Source organism: Engystomops pustulosus, chromosome 1 (genome assembly GCF_040894005.1).
Source record: "Engystomops pustulosus chromosome 1, aEngPut4.maternal, whole genome shotgun sequence".
Taxonomy (NCBI): Eukaryota; Metazoa; Chordata; class Amphibia; order Anura; family Leptodactylidae; genus Engystomops; species Engystomops pustulosus.
In genome coordinates this window covers 147898747-147923090 of record NC_092411.1, presented here as the reverse complement: position 1 = coordinate 147923090, position 24344 = coordinate 147898747, and the positions used below count along the sequence as shown (strand labels likewise).

General features: G+C 40.5%; 1 protein-coding gene across 1 annotated transcript; it reads right to left on the bottom strand.

The window, feature by feature from the left end:
- Window positions 1-10962: 10962 nt before the first annotated feature.
- LOC140092129 (tetraspanin-33-like) lies at window positions 10963-24019 on the bottom strand. Its single transcript, XM_072126553.1, has 8 exons — window positions 23852-24019; window positions 20697-20754; window positions 17858-17982; window positions 17659-17733; window positions 17449-17544; window positions 17094-17222; window positions 16476-16637; window positions 10963-11514 (listed from the first exon to the last, which is right to left on the bottom strand). Exons 1-8 carry the CDS (start codon window positions 23906-23908, stop codon window positions 11368-11370), a joined length of 849 nt encoding a protein of 282 aa, XP_071982654.1. The 5' UTR covers window positions 23909-24019; the 3' UTR covers window positions 10963-11367.
- Window positions 24020-24344: the final 325 nt, after the last annotated feature.

The following is a 24344-nucleotide window of genomic DNA, read 5'->3' as shown; positions in this document are numbered from 1 at the left end:
AGAGTGATTGGAACTCAAATTTTTAAACTTCTGAGATCTCGTGATACTCGGCTGAACTTGCGCACAATCCGAAGGTGGCATGGAGAAGAGACTGACGGGTCTGATCACAGATTGATTTAAGGTCCTGCACCAGGTCCTCTACCGCCAGGACATCGGAGGGAGTAGACTGCGGAAGCGGAGGGCAAAGGATACGTCCATAGACGACAAAGAACAGAGCTGTGCCAGCAGAGCCAGAATACAGGGAATTATAGGAGAACTCAGCCTATGGTAGCAGGTCAGCCCAGTTATCTTGATGGGCTGAGACAAAGTGGCTGAGGTAACAGCCCAAAGTCTGGTTCACTCTTTCTACTTGGACATTCGACTGAGGGTGGTAGATAGAAGAAAAGTCCTGGCTACACAAGGAACACCATAACTTGGACACAAACTGGACTCCTCGGTCAGACACGATGTGCAGTGGAAGTCCATGCAGCCGGAAGATATGCTTGAAGAACAAACTGGCGAGCCATGGCGAAGACAGAAGACCTGGAAGGGGAACAAAATGGGACATCTTGGAAAACCGGTCCGTCGCCACCCAGATGACAGTATTGCCAGAGGTGACTGGCAGATCAGTGATAAAGTCCATTGCCACATGAGACCACGGGTGACCTCTTTAGCTGCAGGAGGAGGGCTCCCTCCAGTAGATACCACCATTCTTCAAGAGCAAGTTTGATGGGTAACAGTTCCCTGTCACCAATCAAATAATTTCTTTCAGCGGGAGAAAAAGTCTTTGAAAAGAAGCCGCATGTGAGGGTTTGGCCCTTTCTGGGTGAGCACAGCTCCTGCTCCTACAGAGGAGGCATCCGAGGGTTTATCTGGCCTAGTGAGCACAGGAGCCGAGGCAAAAGCGGACTTCAACCTGGAGAAGGCCTCTTTAGCTGCAGAAGGCCAGGAACGGAGATTGGCATCCTTCTTGGTATGTGCCACCATGGGAGACACCAGAGTGGAGAAATGCCGGATAAACTGCCAAAAATAGTTCACAAAACCCAGGAACCTCTGTATGGCTGGTAAACCTTCTTGGCATGGCCACTGTAGAACTGCAGACAGTTTCACAGCATCCATCTAGAGGCATCTAGAGAAATTATGTAGCTGAGGAATGGAAGGATGCGTTGATGAAACTGACATTTTTCAAGCTTGGCACAGAGCCGGCCAAAAACTTGACATACGTGTGCCTGATGAGACTCAAGGTCTGGAGAATACACCAAGATGTTATCTAGGTAGACCACAACACACGTATAGAGAAGGTCCTGGAAAATGTCATTCACAAACACCTGAAAGACAGCAGGGGCATTACACAGTCCAAAAGGTATCACCAAATATTCAAAGTGGCCATCACTGGTGTTAAATGCCGTCTTCCACTTGTCACCTTTGCGGATTCGGATGAGATTATAAGTACCACGGAGATCCAGCTTGCAGAACACCCTGGAATCAACGGAAGGGGGTAGCGGTTTTTGACAATAGTCAATGCAGGGACGTAGGGAGCCGTCCTTCTCAGTGACAAAGAAGAACCCTGTGCCAGCCGGAGAGGCAGACTTGCTGAGTCCAAGAATGCTGAGACTTGCACTGGAGCGCTGGTACCGACACTGAGGAGCACTGGAACAGTCAGGCATGGAGAAGCTGAATTCACACCTAAGGACATTTCTCCCAGAAGCCCTAGGTGCGTTTCCCGGACGTTGGGGACGGACTGGACAAGCTGCAATGAAGTGCTTGGGACTGGCACAGTACAGGCAGAGGTTTTCTTGACACCACCTGGAACGTTCCTTAGCCGTGAGGTTCTGTCAACTTGCATTGGCTCCACTGCAGACTGTGCGGCCGGAAACTGGAGCAGCTTTTGCAGAACCAAGCGAGGCAGAAGTGGAAGCCGGACTTGTGTTTGCTCATGACGCAACTCTCCATGAACCACACGTCTATTTGAGTGGCCAGGTTGATGAGACCACTCAAAGTAACTGGAAGCTCACGGGCGGCCAGTGCATCTATGATGTGTGAAGACAGTCCTTTCTTGAAAGTTGCTGACAAGGCCGCGTCGTTCCAGTAGAGTTCGGAAGAACGTGAGCGGAACTTGACAGCATATTCACCTACAGATGAGTCTCCTTGGCGCAGGTTTAGCAACATCGTTTCAGCTGAGGAGGCTTGTGCGGGTTCCTCGAACACGGACCAGAATTCAGCCAGAAATGCAGTATGGGTGGCCATGACTGGATCGCCTCTGTCTCATAGAGGTGTAGACAAGGCCAGGGCCTTCCTGGGAAGAAGGCCACCTTGGAGCGTTCGGTGCCAAACTGGGATTGCATCAGTTCTATGTGCAGCGAGCACTGGGTAATAAAGCCCCTGCACAACTTGGGATTATCATACTTTTCAGGCATAGAGAGTCTGAGCCTAGGTCCTGCCGCTGGTGGACTAGCTGGGTGACTGGAGAAGCCGCAGGAGTAGACACTGGAACCTGATGCTGGTGCTGGAAGTCAAGCAGCTGTTGAAGCACGGCGGCAACGTGGCCTAGTAGTTCTCCTTGAGAAGCAATCTGTTGAGACTGCCGAGCGACAACGCTGGAAAGATCAGCCAGTAACGGACGTGACACCTTGGCTGGGTCAATGGCCGGATCTTACTGTCAGGGTCCTGGATCAGTGGACCCTCTGGACCACTGCGGGAAGTGGTATTAGCCGAACCCTGGGACCTGAATCTAAGTGGCACCTGATCTCCCCAAAGAGCAGAAAAGCGGGATGGTCTTGCTGCAGCAGGGTGCCACGAGGTCGTTCCACAGTTGCGACTAGCCCGCGGTGGCAGCCAAGGTAGCGGTACCTTGGAGATGACAGTCTCTTAGTCAGGCTCAGGCCGGCAGTCAGGACAGGCTGCAGAAATGCAGAAGTCAGAGTCCAAATCCAGGGTCAGCAATGGGAGGTCCAGGCAGATGGGAACGGGAACACAAGAACGGACTAGAACACATAGGAACACTGGAACGTAGGAGTACTGGAACACACAGGAACACAAGGACACGCAGGAACAGGAACGCATGAACAGGAACACAGGAACTGACAGGTAGCTTTCTCTTCCCACTATGTGGCTTGAAGATCCAGTGGAGAATGATGGGAGCTGACGGTCTTTAAGGAAACCAGCGCGCACGTGGCCTAGCTGGGATTGGAGCACGATCGTGTAGAGATAAGTGCGGGTCAGGGAACGGGGCAGCGGCACAGAGAGGGCACGGGTGTGCTTGCGGTCTGTGACATGGATCGCAGGAGCACCCGTGACATTACTCACAATGAATATACAGCACACATAAATATATGTCACACATATAAATATATACCAGCAATTAATATAATGCACACAATACATATGTATAAGCACAAATACCCCCCATATAAATACACTGGCAATAAATGTACTACACACTAGGGCTGACATCAATTAGGTTGTATCTGTATCCTTCTCCCTCTGTGATGGCATTGTCAACCCTGGTCTTTTTCCTTGAGGACCCTTCATGAGTTGACAACCCTTCTCCATTAGGTACAGAACCTAATCACAACTTCATCCCGGCCATAAGTTATCAGTGCAGAATTTGACAAACTCATGATTTCTGCCTCTGGAGCACATCTCCGTGCTACATCCCTAAAAAAACATCAAATTCAGTATAATGTCCTTTTTATAACAGTTATGTCTAAGTATATTTTCCTTTCAAAACTATTATTTTTCAATATCTCATAGAATATTCAAAATTATAGTTTCCCTTTCATTATTGATATTTAGTACCTATTCATTAATTTAGCTAGCACAGCAGCCCCCTTAGTAATGTAGCCCAGCATCACACCATTCCCCCATAGTAATGTATCACAGGACCTCTTAGTAATGTAGCACAGGACGTGATCTGTGATCATCGATTCCTGTGATGTCATAGTGGAGCAACGATCTATCACCATGATAACCTTGGATCTATGTAAGTCCCAAGGAAAAGATCGGAGGACTTGTCTTATTTGAAGATCTGTTACAATGTGCCAGTGGGACATTGCAACAGATCATATACAAACTCTCCATATACTGCCATACCTTAGTATGGCAGGATATGGTAGGACCGATCAGACAACCTAGGGTAAAAGTACCCATAGGGGTCTGAAAAATTGTAAAAAAAATTGTAGAACTGATATATAAATAAACAGTAAACATTATAAACATGATAGGTATTGCCACGTCCCAAAAGTGCTAATCTATCAAATTGTAAATTTGTGAATTAGTGAACCCATAATGGAAATGTCCAAATGTCCAAAACGTTACTTTTTGCAACTCATAAAAATTTTAATATAAAGTGATCAAAAGGTCGTCCAGTCCCACAAATGGTATCATCCTGCAGAAAGTGAGACCTTTCACAGCTCCGCCAAAGTATGAAAAAGTTATTAGGGTAAGAACATGGCGAAAATAAGAATTTTCTTTTTTGCAAAAAAAGTTTTTATTTTTTAAAATCTATTAAAACACAATGCAACTATATAAATTTGGTATCCCTGTGATCATACCAACCTAAGAAATAAAGGGGAGGTATCATCTAGAATAAAACGTGAAAGGCGTAAATACAGAGCCCACAAGAAAATGGCGAATATGCATTTTTTTTTGCTAATTTCACCACATTTGGAATTTTTTCCTGTTTCCAGTACACTGCATGTAATATTAAATACTGTCACTGCAAAGTACAATTTGTAACACAGAAAACAAGCCCTCATACAGCTCTATACATAAGAAATAAAAAAATATGGATTTTTGAAATTGGAAACAAAATAGGGCCAACTGAAATTAAAACACAAGACTAACATAAAATATGTTTATTGATTCATAGTAACTTCAAAACTTTTTTACAACATCAAAAGTAAAAAAGCTGCCATAAATAAACTAACTTTACTATAATGTGGGCAAATGCCCAATCTTTTTTTCACATTTGTTTTGTCCAGAGGTAAAATTAAAGAGGACCTGTCACCCTGGAAAACCCACCCACCAAATTTCCCCCCCATAATCCTCCCCCCAGCCCCTTTCTCCCTAGCCATTTTTTTTTAATTTATGTGCAGTAAATTCATTTAAACCGATCCGACCTCTTACCAAATAAGAGGTCGGATCGTGTATCTGGTGTGCTGGCAGTCAGCGGTATTCTTAAGGGGTGTGCCAACACATTGTAGGAGAAGCAAGCAGCATCGCCGGCCACCAATGTGAGTTAGCCAGGCTGCGGCCACAGCCACTGTGTCGGCATGCCCCCTAATGAATAAGGCCGACTGCCAGCACACCAAATACACGATCCGACTCTTATTTGGTAAGAGGTCGGATCGGTTTAAATCAATTTACTGCACATAAATTTTTTTTAAAAATGGCTAGGGAGAAAGGGGCTGGGGGGAGGGTTATGGGGGGCACATTTGGTGGGTGGGTTTTCCGGGGTGACAGGTCCTCTTTAATATAATTGCTTATTTTGACTGTGTCTAGTCGGACACTCACTAACCTTCTAATGTGGGAAATACAATAATATGTAAGTAATATGGGGCAGGATCGTAAACTATAATGTGCACCAGTAAGGGAGAGGCCTACATAATTTGCTTATGATGGGCTTCAAAATTTCTGATGCCTGCCTTGCTTCTCAAAGTTTTTCAATGTTCACCAGCCCTTTTGGCAAAACAAGTAGGAAAAATGAAATAAATCCAGCTCACCAACCAAACGATCTGTGACCAGCGCACGGATGCAGGAGAATCCCCATAGACTCAAGGCAACGATACAAGATATGGAAGAACCAGCGCTTCAGGAAACAGTGTTGGCATATAAAAGCAGGGTTACTTTATTCGTTCCTCTTTAAAATCATGTCACAGCAGAGTGCACATACAAGGATACCAGGAAAGATCCGACGCGTTTCGCTCAGATGAGCTTAGTCATGGATACAAAACAGAAGTATCTTACCTCTATTTAAACCTCGCGGTGCTCCCGGGCGTGTGACGTCACGAGCACGTGACCGAACCACATGACAGGACAGCCATGTGATCGAATCACATGATCGAGACCGCCGCACCTCCCATAGAGAGAACCACAAGGTAAGTAAAAACATAATCAAATTTGTTAAAAACAACCTGAAAAGATCTAATAGGGAGAGACAACAATGTGTGGTCATATATACTATATAATAATAACAAGTATCAGAAAAACAAAATATATATATGTATACGTGACACATTGATGCCGGGAACTGTACAGCCTTGGTGCTGATGTAGCGCATGTAACTAGACATAGCTTATTCTTGATGCCCCATTATCTCTTTCTGAGGAAGAGAGCATAAACAGACAATGGTGTATTTGAGCCAAACCGCACTACTTCGTCTACCAATATTCAAGAAAGAAGATGTTTACTTAGTATGCATGTTCCCAAAAGATTATTATTCGTATGAAACGATATGTAAATATGTCTTTTTTTGGATCCTTTAATAACACAGGATTAGGTCCTGTCTTAGATTTAATCCAAACGGTTGCGTAGTTTTTAACAGGAACATCCAATAGGTTTCCCTATTCATCAGTTTTTTCTTATGATCTCCACCCCTGGTCGGTCTTTTTACCTTTTCTATACCCATCCATCTAAAAGAACTAGTGTCCCCCTGGTGGGTTTCCCGGAAGTGTCTGGAGGCCGCAGAAATATTGGTTATGTTGACATTTCTAACATCCGAAAGATGTTTTCTAATCCTCACTTTGAGTGAGTTTGTGGTGCAACCTACATACTGTTTGTTGCAACTGACGCATGTAATCAGGTATACCATATAAGCAGTATTGCAATTGATGTATGTTTGTATTTTATAACATGTGTTCGTTACGCATGATGAAAAGGTGTCCGTTGTTAGTAAAAAGCCACATGATAGGCATCGCGTGTGACCACATTTGTGGTTGCCCACATGGTGTAGCCAGGAGTAATTATTAGTATTCTTCTCAGTATATGTAAATAGACTTGGGGACACCATTGACCCAATAGTGGGTGCCTTTTTGGAGATAAATCTCACTCCTCGCTCAAGGCAAGTTTTTAGGTCGTTATCCTGTTCTAAGATGGGCAAGTATTTTTTGACAACCTTTTTAATTTGATGAAATTGATTGCTGTATGTGGTAATAAATGAAATGGGGGTTGCATCCTCTCCTCTTTTGTGTGATACATTGTGTGGTGTGTCTTTCAAGAGTGTGGACCTTTGTATGTTGTTTATTCTTTTTTTACTCTGACCCCTTCTTAGAATCCTGGAACCAAACCTTGAGTGACTGCTCAGAGAAACTCATGGCTCTGATCATTCAGGAGGAACAAAAGATGTTAACTAATATTAAACTGGAAATGGAAGATATTAAAGAACAATTAGGCAAATTGTCATCGACAGAGACTTTATCTAAAGTAGAACAAGAAATGAAGTCCAATATAATTGAAATGGAGAACAGCATCATGGAAACAAAAAGAAAGAAGTTTGAGAGGGACTTGTTGGACTATAAATATAATGAGGTATACACCTGGAGATCCTTTCGGTCAGACAACTCTAAAAGAAACACCCCCAAATCTATTTTGAAGTCCAAACAAAATAGAAGACATAGGAAAAACAAAGATCTACCCCATGTAAGCTTTTCGGAGACAGAGGAATCATTGAATAGTTCTTCTTCCTGTCCCTCGGATGATGCCTCGGATCAAACCAACCATTGCAGCAATACAGCCCCAAAAAACGGGGCAGGAGGGCCGGCAAAAAACACCGGTCAAGAAAAAGAGGAAAAAATGAAAACGAGACGAGCAACTCCAAAGAAACGGACATAAATTCCTCTGTTTTGAACCTCTCAAGCTATATCATTCCAGAGAGCCAAATAAAAGTTCTAAGTAAGGGCCTCAACTTTTCTCCCTCCACGAACTTTGACCTATATCGGACACTACTCGATGTCAATAAATTTGTGCGTAACCTAACAGTAAAAAATCACTTTTTGAACAAAATGACTAATCCTCCAAATGAAGGAACCACTGGGGAAGCGGACACCATGCCTACTCTCTCGAGTTCAAGAGAGACTTATGCTCAGAGTCCAGAGACTCCCGACTATGTATTGGACTTTAAAGATCAAACAAATATGTTTAATCTTAGATCTTTGATTAATGAGGCCAGCACATGTAGCGATGTAATTATGAAACCATTAATAACAAGTAATCCGACTTTTTACCCTTTAATGTCTAGGAGTGAACATATGGACAAATTCCAGGACCTCGTGGAGAGAGAATTGACCGAACTCAAGTCTAAAAACAATATTACATCAAAAAAACAGAATTTAACTAGTTCGGAAAAACTCTCTCTACGAGATCTTAGGAATAATAAAGATTTAATAATAAGGAATGCGGACAAGGGGGGCTCTGTGGTCCTCATGAACGCATCTTTATATAAAAAAATCAATGAGGAGCTCCTCAGTGACCCGGTAACCTATCGTAGACTGTCCTCTGACCCGACTAAAAGCTGTCAAACTAATCTAATGAAACATTTGGAGGAAGGGGTGGCATTGGGAGTCCTCAATGAAAAATTGAGGGACTTTCTCTATGTGGAGTTTCCTGTCATGCCTGTCTTCCACTCTCTCCCCAAGGTTCACAAAGGAGTTTTTCCTCCTCCGTGCCGACCAATTGTTGCCGGCATTGGGAGCCTTGGGGAGAGACTTGGAGATTGGCTTGACCGATACCTGCAGCCTCTCACCTGGGTTACACCCAGCTATCTACGAGATACAAAAAACCTACTTCAAAAAATTGAAAATTTTAAGTGGAAAAGCACATACAGTTGGACGTCCTGTGACGTTTGTGCTCTATACTCATCAATCCCTCATCAGAAAGACCTTTGTTATCTGGCGAAACACCTGAATTAATTCAGCACGTATTCTTTAGAACTAAAGGAATACATCCTAATGACCACTGAGTTTCTCCTGGAAAATAATTTTTTTATGTTCAATAATCATTATTATTTGCAAGTGGAGGGGGCCCCCATGGGGGCTAAATTCTCCCCCTCCCTTGCGAACATATACATGATACAATGGGAGAAACATTACATTTTTTGTGACGGTAATCCACACAGGTCGTCTGTGGAGTGGTTTGGCCGCTACATAGACGACCTGTTGTGGATCTGGAAGGGCTCGTCCTCGGATTTTGAAAGCTTTGTTTCCTATATGAATACAAATGAGATGAATCTGAAATTTACACATCACTTTGGGGGCAATAGCATTGATTTCTTGGATGTTACGCTAGAAGCAAGTGAGGACGCAGTCACAATATCCCCCTTCCGCAAACAGGTGTCAGGTAACACCATTTTGTTGTCCACGTCGTGTCATCCTAAACACGTCGTGGACAACATTCCTTACGGGGAATTGGTTCGCATCCGCAGAAACAGTTCTGCGGACTCCACTTTTAACCAACATTCTATTGAATGGGAACGTAGGTTGACAGAAAGAGGATACAGACCTAAGATTCTGTCCTCTGCTAAAAAAAGAATAAACAACATACAAAGGTCCACACTCTTGAAAGACACACCACACAATGTATCACACAAAAGAGGAGAGGATGCAACCCCCATTTCATTTATTACCACATACAGCAATCAATTTCATCAAATTAAAAAGGTTGTCAAAAAATACTTGCCCATCTTAGAACAGGATAACGACCTAAAAACTTGCCTTGAGCGAGGAGTGAGATTTATCTCCAAAAAGGCACCCACTATTGGGTCAATGGTGTCCCCAAGTCTATTTACATATACTGAGAAGAATACTAATAATTACTCCTGGCTACACCATGTGGGCAACCACAAATGTGGTCACACGCGATGCCTATCATGTGGCTTTTTACTAACAACGGACACCTTTTCATCATGCGTAACGAACACATGTTATAAAATACAAACATACATCAATTGCAATACTGCTTATATGGTATACCTGATTACATGCGTCAGTTGCAACAAACAGTATGTAGGTTGCACCACAAACTCACTCAAAGTGAGGATTAGAAAACATCTTTCGGATGTTAGAAATGTCAACATAACCAATATTTCTGCGGCCTCCAGACACTTCCGGGAAACCCACCAGGGGGACACTAGTTCTTTTAGATGGATGGGTATAGAAAAGGTAAAAAGACCGACCAGGGGTGGAGATCATAAGAAAAAACTGATGAATAGGGAAACCTATTGGATGTTCCTGTTAAAAACTACGCAACCGTTTGGATTAAATCTAAGACAGGACCTAATCCTGTGTTATTAAAGGATCCAAAAAAAGACATATTTACATATCGTTTCATACGAATAATAATCTTTTGGGAACATGCATACTAAGTAAACATCTTCTTTCTTGAATATTGGTAGACGAAGTAGTGCGGTTTGGCTCAAATACACCATTGTCTGTTTATGCTCTCTTCCTCAGAAAGAGATAATGGGGCATCAAGAATAAGCTATGTCTAGTTACATGCGCTACATCAGCACCAAGGCTGTACAGTTCCCGGCATCAATGTGTCACGTATACATATATATATTTTGTTTTTCTAATACTTGTTATTATTATATAGTATATATGACCACACATTGTTGTCTCTCCCTATTAGATCTTTTCAGGTTGTTTTTAACAAATTTGATTATGTTTTTACTTACCTTGTGGTTCTCTCTATGGGAGGTGCGGCGGTCTCGATCATGTGATTCGATCACATGGCTGTCCTGTCATGTGGTTCGGTCACGTGCTCGTGACGTCACACGCCCGGGAGCACCGCGAGGTTTAAATAGAGGTAAGATACTTCTGTTTTGTATCCATGACTAAGCTCATCTGAGCGAAACGCGTTGGATCTTTCCTGGTATCCTTGTATGTGCACTCTGCTGTGACATGATTTTAAAGAGGAACGAATAAAGTAACCCTGCTTTTATATGCCAACACTGTTTCCTGAAGCGCTGGTTCTTCCATATCTTTCACCAGCCCTTTTGTTTTGCTTATCTTTTTCTATACCTAAACAGAATTTCGTCATTGCCCATGATGAACGTTAACAGAAATGTTTTGAAACATTTGAAGGATTTCTTTATGTAGAATTCATGGCTTCATTCATATGCTCTCTTTTCTGTGTCGTATTGTTGCAGATTTTTGGAGTGGAAATCTACCATCTATTGATCTTATCCTAAGTAAAAAGAGCTCAGCCTTTTGATCAATTTATGTAATAGGATGGTATTAGGGGACATGATTCCATAATAAATTAACAAATAGTATTCAATGGTTCCCACAGTTGGAACTGTGAATGATTATGAACCATTGCAATAAAAGGGAAACATCACATGCTTTCAGGTTGTTAAGTGCAAATTGCAGGGGCTTCATTCTGAATATATTGTCATTCTTCAATATGCATTTGTTCCATATTTGGGACAATTTCATCTTCAGCTATTGACTTGGTTCTCACCACTGCAGTGCTTTTCCGCCTTTCCATTATGAAACTTATTTGATATATCAGGACTACAGCCAAACCGATCACAACAATCTAAAATAAAAATGTAATAGACACATATTATGAAAAGTAATACACATAATAGAATAAGAGGAATGTTTGTATTGGGCTTATGAACACAACCATACATTATCTTCTTTCAACCCCCCAGTTGTACAATAGCTGTAAAACACTATACTCTCTGGATACATTTTTTTTTAACTTAACTAATTTTTTTGTGTTTCTGTTTTTTACTTCCATCATTCCAAAAGCAATACCTTTTTAATTTTTTTGTTTACAGAGATGTATGAGTGTTTGTTATCTGCAGGACAAATTCTACTTTTAAGTGGCACCATTTAATATTCCATGCAATGTACTGGAAAGCTGGAAAAAAATTCCAAGTGCAGTGAATTTGACAGTAAAATACATTTGTGTCATTTTCTTGTGGGCTCTGTTTTAAGAGTTTTGTTCTGTGCTCCAAATGACCCTTTATCTTTATTCTTTGTGTGGCTACGATCACAGGGATACCAAATGAATATAGGTTTTATTCATTTTTTGCGGTGTGTGCTGGCGTATTAATTTATATTCATTTGTATATTATTTGTAATTTTATATTTTGATAGAACGGGCATTTTGTTTATGATTTTTACCGTTTATTTTTATGTGTTCTAGGGAAAAGGGGGTGATTTAAACTTTTACTTTTTAAAAAAAAAATTAAATATTTTTTAAAATTTTATTTTTGAAGGGTTTGATTGCTAATACTATATACCAGTGATGGTGAACCTTTTAGAGATCGAGTGCCCAAAGTGAGACTCAAAAACCACTAGCTTTTCCCAAAGTGCCAACACCGCAATTTAGGCTTATTGCTACCAGAATCTTTGAGCTCCAATCTGACACCTTTTCACTCTTTGGACAGGACCAAGCAGCACAGGATGCGTCACTTTACAATAGCAGGGCACTACTTGGACTACCTGAGACTGCAGGAAGATGCCATGTCTGGCAAACTCTGTGCCTGGGAGACAGCCGTGAGCCCACAGAGAGACCTCCGAGTGCCATCTCTGGCACCAGTGCCATAGGTTCGCCACCACTGCTATATACTGCAATACTACTGTATTGAAGTATATAGCGATTTTACTGCTGATCATTACAAGCCTGCCATCTGCTGGCTATTAGAGATCATTACTCATGGCAAGCCTACAAGTATCAATGAGACTGTAGGCTTCAATTGCAACCGATTGCCACCTTCCAATGACTTCACGGGGGCAGCGATCGGCCATCCATGGGATTGTAAGTTAGGTGTCGGGGCCATATTGGATCAAACTTGAGATAGTTATTCCATATGGATGTAAATCACAACTGTGGTTGCAAAAAGATCACAGATAATTACTGTCGTGGAATTGACTAGTGTGTTTCAGAGCACCTGGCTGTTTCCTCAGTAGACTATTGAGTGCAGTCTACTGAGCTGGTACTCTGATAGTGCTCAGTGGTTGTTAGTAATGTGGTCTTTTGCACTGGATCAATACAGTTATTTCATATGTATATATATATATCACAAAGGTGGTTACTAACAGATGATTATTGCTGTTGAATTGACTAGACGCCCATGCTCTGAAATGCACATCATGTCAATTCCACCAATCTAATTTATATCCATACGGAATAACTGTATTGATCCAATATGGAAGACTGCACTACTATCAACCACTGAGCACCATCAGACCACCATCACCTGCCATTGTGTTTCCCTCCAAAAGAGAGCAAGTACTTATTGTTACCCCTTGCCATTGTGATCATCTCTCTTCCATGGTGGAAATTTGCTATATGTGCATATTGACACCGGCATCAGAAAACATGGGCGGTCAGCCGCATTACATATAAAATTTACATATAACATAAAAAATTGAATATTATAATTGAATATACCCATACAATAAAAACTAACTTTTCTAACACAAAATGCAATAAAAAGATAATCTATAAAAAAACATATCTATACAAAAATCGTACTGCTGTAAAGTATGAAATGTCCGACAAAAAACGAGCTCTCAATCAGCTATATAGACCAGAAATTAAAAGTATTACGGTATGCCACTTGGAAAATGGTGACGCAAAAATCATGAATTTTTTTACCCACATTAGATCTTACTCAAAAAAATTAGTAAAATGTATTCAAAAATATAGAAATTTGGTATTGCCTTAATCATTCTGACCCATAGAATAAAGACAATGGGGTACATTTACTTACCCGGTCCTGTCGCGATCCAGCGGCGCGTTCTCTGTCGAGAATTCGGGTCTTCCGGCGATTCACTTAGGTAGTGCGCCCGATGTCCAATAGGTGTCGCTGCTTCGCCAAGGTCCGCTGGAGTTCGCAAGGAGTTCACTATTCTAATCCTAGTGCAGGTAAACGCGTGTCAAGCGACACATTTTTTTTAAATTCTGCGGTTTTACCGAATCCATTGGGTTTTCTGACGGCCACGCCCCCGATTTCCGCCGCATGCATGCCGGCGCTGATACGCCACAATCCGATCGCGTGCACCAAAAACTCGGGACAATTCAGGGAAAGAGGGAGCATATCTGTAATATTCGGGAAACCCGACGAAAAATAGCGATTTGGGCCCTTAGTAAATGAACCCCAATATATTACTTTGGGTATATGGTGAACACCAAAAAAAACTGTAAAAAATCAATTACAGAATAATAGTTTTTTCTACGATCCCTCCCCCAGAAAAAAAAAGTCAATAGATTTTCATCAATAGGGCATAGTTGCCCCAAAATAATATCACAAAAAATGCATCTAACCCAGAAAAAAATAAGCCCTCATAGGGCAACATTATAAAAAAATAAATATTTTATAGCTCACAAAAGTGCGCCCATGAACCAACTAAAAAAGCACTAAATTCTGTAGGGAGAACTGGCTGTGACTGTGGGGTCTTTCAGCAGTTAGAGCATCTGCTATTCTTTAGCAAGAACCTAGAAAAAATGCATAAGGGGAGGAAAGCAACAAACATTTTTAAAAGATTAACCCATTAGCGCTCTGCGCCGTAGCTGTACTGCGCTGAGTCCTGCCAATAGCACTCAGCGCAGTACAGTTACTGCGCAGTGACGATGCCGGTTCAACTCTGCACCAGAGCCGAACCGACATCGGGGGTCGCGTAGATTACCGCTGACATCCCCGGCTAACACAGGAGTGGGCTCCGATCAGATGATTGCTTGTTCATGTCCCATGGTGGAAGTAGTCAAAAAGTAAAAAAAAAAAAGGTTTTTCAATAAAAAATAAGTTTATAAATCACTAAAAATGCCCATAAGCCCCAAAACATATAAAAAGACCTATAACGCTCAAAAAAGTCTAAATCATAACACAGACCCCACATATATAGTATCACCGCGTCCGTTACAACCCGTAGAATAAAATTAAATATCTATTGAACCTGTACGATGAACGCCGTAAAAAAAAAACTTTAAAAACCCGCCAAAAATTATGATTTTTACCTATTGAATCCCACAAAAAATACAATAAAATGTGATCAACAAAATGTATGTACTCCAGAATGATACTGTTGCAAAGTACAACATTTCCCGGAAAAAAACAAGCCATCAACCAGCTCCATAGCCAAAAAAGTAAAAATGTTATGCCACTTGGAAGACGGCAATGCAAAAATGATAGATTTCCCCCCACATTAGGGTTTTATTTGGCAAATTTAGTAAAATATAAGAAAAAATACTCATGTCTGGTATCCCCGTAATCGTATCGACCCATAGAATAAAGATACCATGATTATTAGGCTATATGGTGAACACGAAAAAAAAAAAAAAAAAATCCAGTACAGAATTGATGCTTTTCTACTCGTGACCTAAATAAAAAGTTCCTTAATTTTCAACAATAGGTGATACCAACCCCAAAATGGTAACAATGGAAAAAGTATCTCGTCCCGCAAAAAAAATGTCATCACATGGCCCTAATAACAGAAAAGCGAAACTTTTATAGCCTACAAAATGGGCCAATGAGGAAACTAAAATCCTGTCAGCTGCAGGTCCCTCCTTGCTTTCTGCGCCTCGCTGTGCGGCCATAAAACAAGTAACGGCCTCATGTGGGGGGTCTCTGAAATCGGGAGAAATTTCATAACAAATTGTATGGTGGGTTTTCTCTTTTTATCTTTTGGAAATATGTAAATTTTAGGGCTAAATGAACGTATAACAGACAAAATTTGACCATTCTAAATTTCACCTCCATTTTGATGTAATTACTATGAAGATATGAAGGGGTTAACAATCTTCCTAAAACCTGTTTCTGATAGTTTGAGGGGTGCACATTTGAAAATGGGTTGATTATATGGGGGATTTTAATGCTAAATATGTAAAATTTCATTTAAAACTGTATTTATCCCCAAAATAGTCAATTCTGAAAATACGGAAAATCGATAATCTATTTGTAAGCCGCGCGACATCAAAATAAATTATCCAGACATTTCAAAAATGCTGAAAATGTAAAGTAGACATATGGGAAATGTTATTCAGCTACTTATTTAGGTGGTAAATTTATCTGTCTAAAAATGTGATGATTTAGAATTTCAAAAATGGCAAATTTTTCAAAAAATTCGCCATTTTTACTTTTGTTTGTAAATAAACGCAAAACTTATCAGCCAAAATTTACCAATAAAATGAAGTACAACATGTGGGGAAAAAACTATCTCAGAATCGTTTAGATAAGTAACAATGTTCAAAAGTTATAACCATATAAAGCGACGCAAGTCAGAATACAAAAAATGGGACTGAGCCTTAAGCTACAAAATGGCTGCGTCCTTAAGGGGTTAAAGATGAAGCTCTACACATCAGCACATGGATACCAGCATTACCTGTGTGATGCACGGATGCCACTCATCCTCTAAGGAGTAGCTCTTTGCTTTGGCTAAAGTTTAACATTGCAGTGCCCTTTAATCATTGGAACTCAGTTTATTAAAATTTTCCTCACATGCAAATAACTTTTACAAATCTTATGGCTTGAGACATCATTATACCTCCAAAAAGATTAGGCCCAATGCAATAGATCCCAGGAATAAAAGGTTTCCCCGACCCCAGCTGACAATCTTATCTAAGCAACCATCCACATAGATTCGGTCCTCTGCTTGCCAACTCATGAGATTCTGTGTTTCATATCCACACATTGTATTAATAACAGTCTAAAGAAAAATAAAAAAAAAGGATTTAGATAGAAACAAGCTCTCTGTTTTATATTTATTACATTATTTGCAATAACAGCAGCCAAAATGTGATAATAATGCACAGAAGTAAGGAGTAAGGAATATAGATGAGCAGACCCAAACTTTGGGTTCGGGTGCATACCGCATTACTTAGGCATACTGCCGGATTGGCTGTAGTGTAGCCAGTCCAGCAAGTTGACACCACTTTCTCTAGCCAATCACAGCCAAGGCGACTAGGTAGGGGCATCAATTTGCCGGATTGGCTGTATGGCCGAAAATACGGAAATATTTCTGGATCACGCGGGACGCACACCAAATCCCCAGACTGGAACTTAAAAAGCAATCCTGCTCATCTCTAGTAAGGAATATTTATGTTTGAGTAGCAATAACTAATTATATTTCCAAGCTATTACACATGTCCCTATCAGAGATTACCTGCCCCTTTTCCTTGATGCAGCAAGAGAATGGAACTCCACATCTTTCCAAACTTGGGTTGGTGTCAGTGCAGTAGAAGTAAATGTTTGTGGACCAGTCTCTGTAGCTTTTAACTCCACAACATTCAAACTTGGAGAAGATAAAGAAAAGTCAAAGATAGACTGGAATAAACATATGCAACAAAGCAGAAGTCTTCATTAAAGTCTAACTCAAAAGTTTTAATGATTTTACCAAATTAGCATTTTTAATTACCCCCCTAAAAACAAACAAATAAGCAGTAGGTGCAGTTTTAGGGCAAACATCGTAATAAAGTAGGTCTTTTCCCACTTCTGTGCTGCTCAGAAAACTTTATTACCTTTTTCTGTATGTAGTCAATGAAGTTTTGCAAATCTAGATCTTCTCGGTAATAAATAACTGCCCTCGACATTACAGAAGAAGCTTTATCCAAAACCTGTTAAAAAGCCATATTGTATTAGCCTGCCATAAATAAGTAAAAAAGTAAAGGTTCACAAGCCTATTGGATTATTATTACCTTTAAACGATCAGCTGTATTATTTGTACTTACCATTCCTGAAAACATAAAGCCTAGAACAGCTGCCACAAGCTGAAGTATCAAGACTATAATAAGCATGCTAGCAAACTGGAAAAAATAACAATTAAAGGGATTTTAGGTGCATTTGTTTCAATTAAATGTACAGCATTTTAAGTGACCACAAACATGGCAAATAGAATGAGGGCTTCTATATATCCATGTATCTACTTACTATTTTTAGCAGTAAATGGACATCTCTCAGGGCTCCCATGCATCCAAAGAAAGTAATGATAAACATAAGCATTCCCACCACGATCATTAAGATAGCAGGATCTGCAGTAAGGGAATCCACAACACCTGACAAGTAATGATGTAAAACATTAAGTGTGAATTATAATATTTAATACAAGTAATAAAGTTTTAGTTATGCAATTAACATTTCACCAAACTGAACAGTGACGTGTTCTTTGGGAGCATACCATGTCCTCTTTCCATGCAGAATAATTTAAAAGTAGTAAAAATGTATCACATTAGAGTTGAATTTCAACATTGCTCATTATTTTTAAACATTGTATAAAATCCATATTTCCATGTTCTTAGTAACATGTAATTCATGTATATTCTACAACTCCATAGAATGTTGCAGCACAGAACATATTAAAAATCAAAAAGATGAAGCAGGTCCATCAGGTCCAAACTTTTATTTTAAATAAGAGGAAGGCAAAAACCCTTCAAAAACCGGCACTGGTTATCCTATAGCAGAGGAAAAATTTATTCTGACTCTTTGTGGCAATAACAACAATTCCTGGATCAACATTTTGTCTCCAAAAGTACATAACAGTCCAAAAACCATAACTTTTGTTATTAGCCATTTGTCATTATAAATCATCTAGCTCTTTATATGCTGCCATATTTTCTGCCATTGCTGCAATATATGTATGTCCCTGGGTTTTTGTACAGTTCTTGGAAAGAATAAATAATGTCCTACTGACCTGAACACACATATATTTGTACATAGAAATGTACAGAATAAATTATCTCTATGGCTGTCACGGCCACGGGTGCCCCTGCGACCCATATCCCGGGTCGCAGGCGCACCCGTGTGACTTACTCTGCCCCCGGAGCCTGCCTGCCAGCTAACTCACCTTTCCCGGCTCCAGCAGCGGTCCCCTCGATGTTCGTGCTCCGGCGCGTGTGTTCCCAGGTCCTAGGGCTGTATAAAATGTCAAGGCTCAGGCGTCGATAATTGGCGCCTGGCCAGCTGCCTTCCCTGATAAATTCCAGCCCCTTCTTGTGTCCCCTGCTGGATCTTTGTGCCTCATAGCCTTAGAAAAAGCTTTCCTGATGCCCTGTGCGATTATCCTGATTTCTTGTTGTGACCTCGATTCCGTTCCTGACCTCGCTCCTGTGCTACGTCCCGACTCCGATTCCATGCTGCCTGTCCTGACCTCCTGCCTGTCCCCAACTACGAGATTGTCTGCCGTTCCTGTACCTCGACCTTGGCTGTCACACCTGTGGAACAACCTGGAGGTACCATGCCGCAGCAAGACCATCCTGCTTTGTGGCTCTGGTGAAGACCGGGTGCCACTTAGACTCCGGTCCCAGGTGTTGGCTTGTGTCATCGTCCGCTGTGGTTCAGAGGATCCACTACCTCTGATCGCGACAATGGCATCTTTGTTTTCAAACTGAACAATCCCAAATTTTGTCACTCATCATAAGAAAACATTCCATCAGGTTGGTGGTCTTTGAATCCTTTTTAAATGTTATATATCCTTTTTAAAATGTTCAAACATAAATCCTGTATACAATGTGTGGTCTAACAAAGGGTTTCAAAAGGGGAAATACCACATAAAGATCCTTGGATTGTATCTCTCTTTGTATACAACTCGACATCTTATTTGCTTTTGCAGCTATAGCCTGACATACTAAGTACTAAGTAGCCTGAGTATTGCAAGTTGACTGACTTGTGACTGGAATAAAAAAGTCTCTCTCTTGTTCTGTAGCACTTTTCCAAAGATGGCTTACCTATGACACACAGCAAGCTGACAGCATTTAGAGGCGGGACCCCTCAGTAACAGAGGTAAGATGTCTGCTGTTGGTACCACCCTCTCAACCGGAGTTATTTGGCTGATTCTGTCTGTTTGCTACTCTTGCTTCCCTACCTTACAGCATCAGCATCCCAAAAGGGGGCCAACGCTCCTGCTAAGAGGGCCGTGTTAGTAAAGACACTTAGGTAGTGAAACCAGAGCTTGCATCTGCACTAAATTTATTGCGGATATGCACCCACACAGTTGCGAATACGAGAATTGTGTCCTACATTTGCCCTGTCAGTGGCAGATGACTGGACCAAGGTCCATTCCATTGACTGCAGGGGGATATGAGAGTCATCTTAAGCGTTTGTGCTCCTTACACCCCGACCATTATCTTAAACCAGCTACCAAAATCTCATCGTGCTGCCATTGTATCCACCACTGTTCAGCAATACTGAAGAACATCCCGCCAGAGGCAGCCTATGCCTCACTATGATGACGCTGTACTCCACCACAGTTACCACTAAGAAATATTGATGGGGTTTGTGGATAATGGGGGACACACCGCTCAAGTTATGCTCTTTTTTTATGGATTTTAACACCAACCTCAAAAGGTTGGTCTCTCTGTTCTTTTCCATTTAGTGTACATGAAGCATTGCAGTTACGGTGGTCTAGGTGCATCAAAATAAACAACAAAAATACATGTGTTTTATAAGTAGCCACAAGTTTTTGCATTGTTAATCATTATTATTTATGTTAATAGGAAAAACACTTATTCCTACTTAAATAATTGAATGCTTTTAGGTCAAAATACATATGCATTTGGTTGTTCTTTTTTCCCAATGCAGGGGGCTTCTAATCAAATGCTTTTGAAAAATAGTACTTTTTGGGTACAAATTCTGACTGTAGTGCTAATTTCTTTTGTAAACAAATTGATGGATATATGTTCCATCTATGAACTTCTCTATATACTATAATATATCATTATTTAAAGAAAAATGTATCACAGTGCATAAAAACATATTGGTATCAGAAACTCACCTGTCTCTTTACAGAGTTTTGCATACAGTCCAACTGCAATGAGTAGTCCGCTGATGACCTGGTAGAGTAAGATTGATATCAACATCACATACTGTAACTATATATAATCATCTAGTCTTTCATGTTCTACATCTTAAGACCTTTAACCCTCCCAAACATGAGACATGTATGGCACAATAGGATATGACTACCTGAAAACTACCATGCATGTATAGTGATATCACTGAGTTGGGTTATGTTAGTCATCTCCATTGAAAATATCCTAAAAAGTGATCGAACATGTATGTGTCCCTCAAAATAGTACCAATAAAAATTAATTCAGCCAGCAAAAAAAATCTCTTCCATTAACTGAAAATTGAATAAAGATGACAATGGGAAAAGTAAATTATTTTTATTCAACATTGGTACTCATTCTGGTTAATAAGTAAAAACATTAAAGAGAACCTACCACCACGAATCTACCTATAAAGGTAGATCGGGTGGTAGGTGGATGTAAGGGACGTGAGGAGAGCTCTTTTTAGAGCTAATCCTCACGTCCCCGCTAACTTTTGGGAAACTTTATTAACCTAATATGTAAATTTAGTTATGCGGCTACTGGGGCGTGGAGTAGCCGGCACAAGGCTACACAGCGCGGCTACTCCACGCCCCAGTAGCCACATTACTCCTCCTACCCTGTTGTGTCCGGCGCGCAGCTCCTCGTAGCTGCGCGCCCTCGGCCGATATGCGTCCGATATGCGCAGTAGCCGGCTTGTCAGACGAGGGCAGCTGCGCGCCGCACACAACAGGGTAGGAGGAGTAATGTGGCTACCGGGGCGTGGAGTAGCCGCGCTGTGTAGCCTCGTGCCGGCTACTCCACGCCCAGTAGCCGCATAACTAAATTTACATATTAGGTTAATAAAGTTTCCCAAAAGTTAGCGGGGACGTGAGGATTAGCTCTAAAAAGAGCTCTCCTCACATCCCTTACATCCACCTACCACCCGATCTACCTTTATAGGTAGATTCGTGGTGGTAGGTTCCCTTTAAACAACATAAATATAAATAACTATCATAATTGGTAGTGAACCAGAAAATGTATGTATGTATGACATATTAACTTAGATATATATGTGACATAGTAAACAGCAAAGAATTTAAAGGGGTTGGACATTCTTTTACTTAAGTTGCCCATATGCCCTTTGCTGCCTTAATAATAATAATCCTTGAATGTTCATCAAGTGATTCAGCATTCCTGCTACTTACATTTGTGCTGTCTGCAGACTCTCTGTAATTCCTAGTTTACATGTGTAAGCACTGATAAATAATCGGATGCAGTTACATCTTAACTGCATCCCGGCCACAAAATGACCGAACTGTGTTATCAAACCCATACAGTCAAGTGGAATCCCCTAGAAATTACATAATTTTAGAAACTCCCCTCAAGGATTTACTCAGCATTTTGACCCCTAAGTGTCGCAATGATATATTTTTAGAAATTAATATTTTCAGAAATTAATATGCAGCTAATAGCAAAAAATTGAGGACTCCAATTTTAACAGACTATGAAATTTCACTGCCTTCCACTGCTTGTATTAACAGAACTGTTAAGTGGGTTATCCTTGGTACATAAATGTCATATACACTAATAATAAGGAGTTAGGGATATTCGCAACTTTAGCAGTGGATATGTCTGGATCATACGATCCTAATAGTATATCAAAGGGGAGATTCTTCTGTTTAATAGGAAACCAGAATTGTGGTGCCCTGGTTCCAGGGATATGACTGTTTGAAGTGAGACACCCTCTGATTTATCATCAGCAAGAGCTGCTGAACACATTTTGCAAAAGTACATGCACCCTCTACATTTGTCTCTGAACATGGAAAGGTGATGGACACTGTACATTCCATTAAATGATAACTTGATATGTTAGAGAGTTATATGTAATTTACATTATATACCTACATTTCATGTCCCAGAGCCATATAGGTTCTGGGGTATCTAGTTATGGATTTGGATATATTGGATATATTTACATTAGTTTTGTGCTCTTTGATGGAATTGGAACAGATTCTCTTAACAGCACTGTTTGGATGTTTTTGCAGCTCATCAGTAGAGTGCAGAGAATTGGTTTAGCTTTCAACTACAGTCGGGAAGTAAGAGCTCTCCTTAGGGAAAAATTAAAGCTGCCTTAAACTCATGTTTGATGGTAAGGGGGCTGCCTTAAAAGGTGTCCAAAAGAGGCAATGTTTTCCTAATCAAATCCTGGGAAACAAATTAGTATGTTTCCCAGAATCCCCCAGTGAGATAGCTCTTACTTCCCGACAAAATATATTCGTTGTGGAGTTACGGGTATTTTTTATTTTTGCTTGGCCACAGACTGATTAGTTGTGAGGAGTACTTTATATTTAGGAGCACAATAGTTTTTATCTAATTTACACTATACTGTAAGTGACTATGGTAATTTTAGGAGCTTAGAGTGTGGATGCAAAAGCTGACTACGTCTAATGTTTTGTGCCGAGACTGCCTTCCAACAGCAGGCAACAATGCTGGAGAAGGTAGGGGATTTCATCAGCTTCTTTAGTGTAGCTTGCTCAATTACATTGTGGTGGTAATATTTGTTTCTGGTAGACTGTTTTTATTTGAAAAACAATATGGAAATTTTTGATTGTGTGTGGAGCAAACAATATGCATTGGTGATGCATTGCTGTTCCTATACAGCAAACTGACCAGTGCTGCAGGATATACTGCCATCCAGCTACAGAGACACAAACTTAGTTCTTACCTAAATTTTCTGAAATGCTTAAAATGTTTTTTACATTTGTGCGGCACCATATTGGAATACCTTAACTGACCTTCCCCATGTACTTATAGGAAATAATTGAAAAGGAGTGCTTGTAACTTAGTTACATATAAATCACTAGAATTCTTTTTATATATGTACAATTCAAAAAATATTCACATGAAAGCTAATAATAATACACTTAAAATACATCAAACCTACTGCATTACCTAAACTTCAAGCTATTGCATAATACCAAACATTTGCATGGCGTATTTGGCTCTGCTAAATGTGTATCTTTCAGTTCCCTGCCCAATCTAAGACACAAGTGTCTCATTTAATTATGGTCTATTTGCCCTAAATCAAGTACTATTTCAAACAACAAATCTCTCTACTTACCCAAAATAGATAGCAGGAAACAAATAAAGAATACTTCACCACTTGGCTTGTCCTCATTATTGAAGTGGTCACTGATTTCTACCAGTACTTCCTAGAAGCCTTTCTGTGAAATGTACTGAGGAGGTATGGAGAGACATTGTATTAGCGTGTGAGATAGGGAGGAGTGAGGTTACCTTCAGACTTGTATGATCTTGTCATGTATGCAGTATTCACCCTCACTCTGCTACATGCCCTGCTGTGTTGCTTAACAATTGTCGTGCTGCTATTATGTGGTTTGCACTGAAGACATTATACTACTAATACTACTAATAAAAAATAATACACAAGAATGAAATGTATAACATAGAAGAAAAAATTTCACCTACAGCTTCAGAATATGTACAAGTATTGCTTATGCTAATACCATGACAGCTTACTTATTACTTCCTGTGTAGGGAGTAAGTAGGGTCCAACTAGGAGAAATGTAATTGTGTAATAAAATGTTATTCTAATG

Coding starts and splice junctions, on each gene's coding strand:
- LOC140092129 (XM_072126553.1), bottom strand. CDS start 23,908: ATGAGGACAAGCCAAGTGGTGAAGTATTCTTTATTTGTTTCCTGCTAT. Junction 17,734..17,857: donor TCCATTTACTGCTAAAAATA/GTAAGTAGATAC, acceptor TATTTTTTCCAG/TTTGCTAGCATGCTTATTAT. Junction 16,638..17,093: donor GCATCAAGGAAAAGGGGCAG/GTAATCTCTGAT, acceptor ATTTTTCTTTAG/ACTGTTATTAATACAATGTG.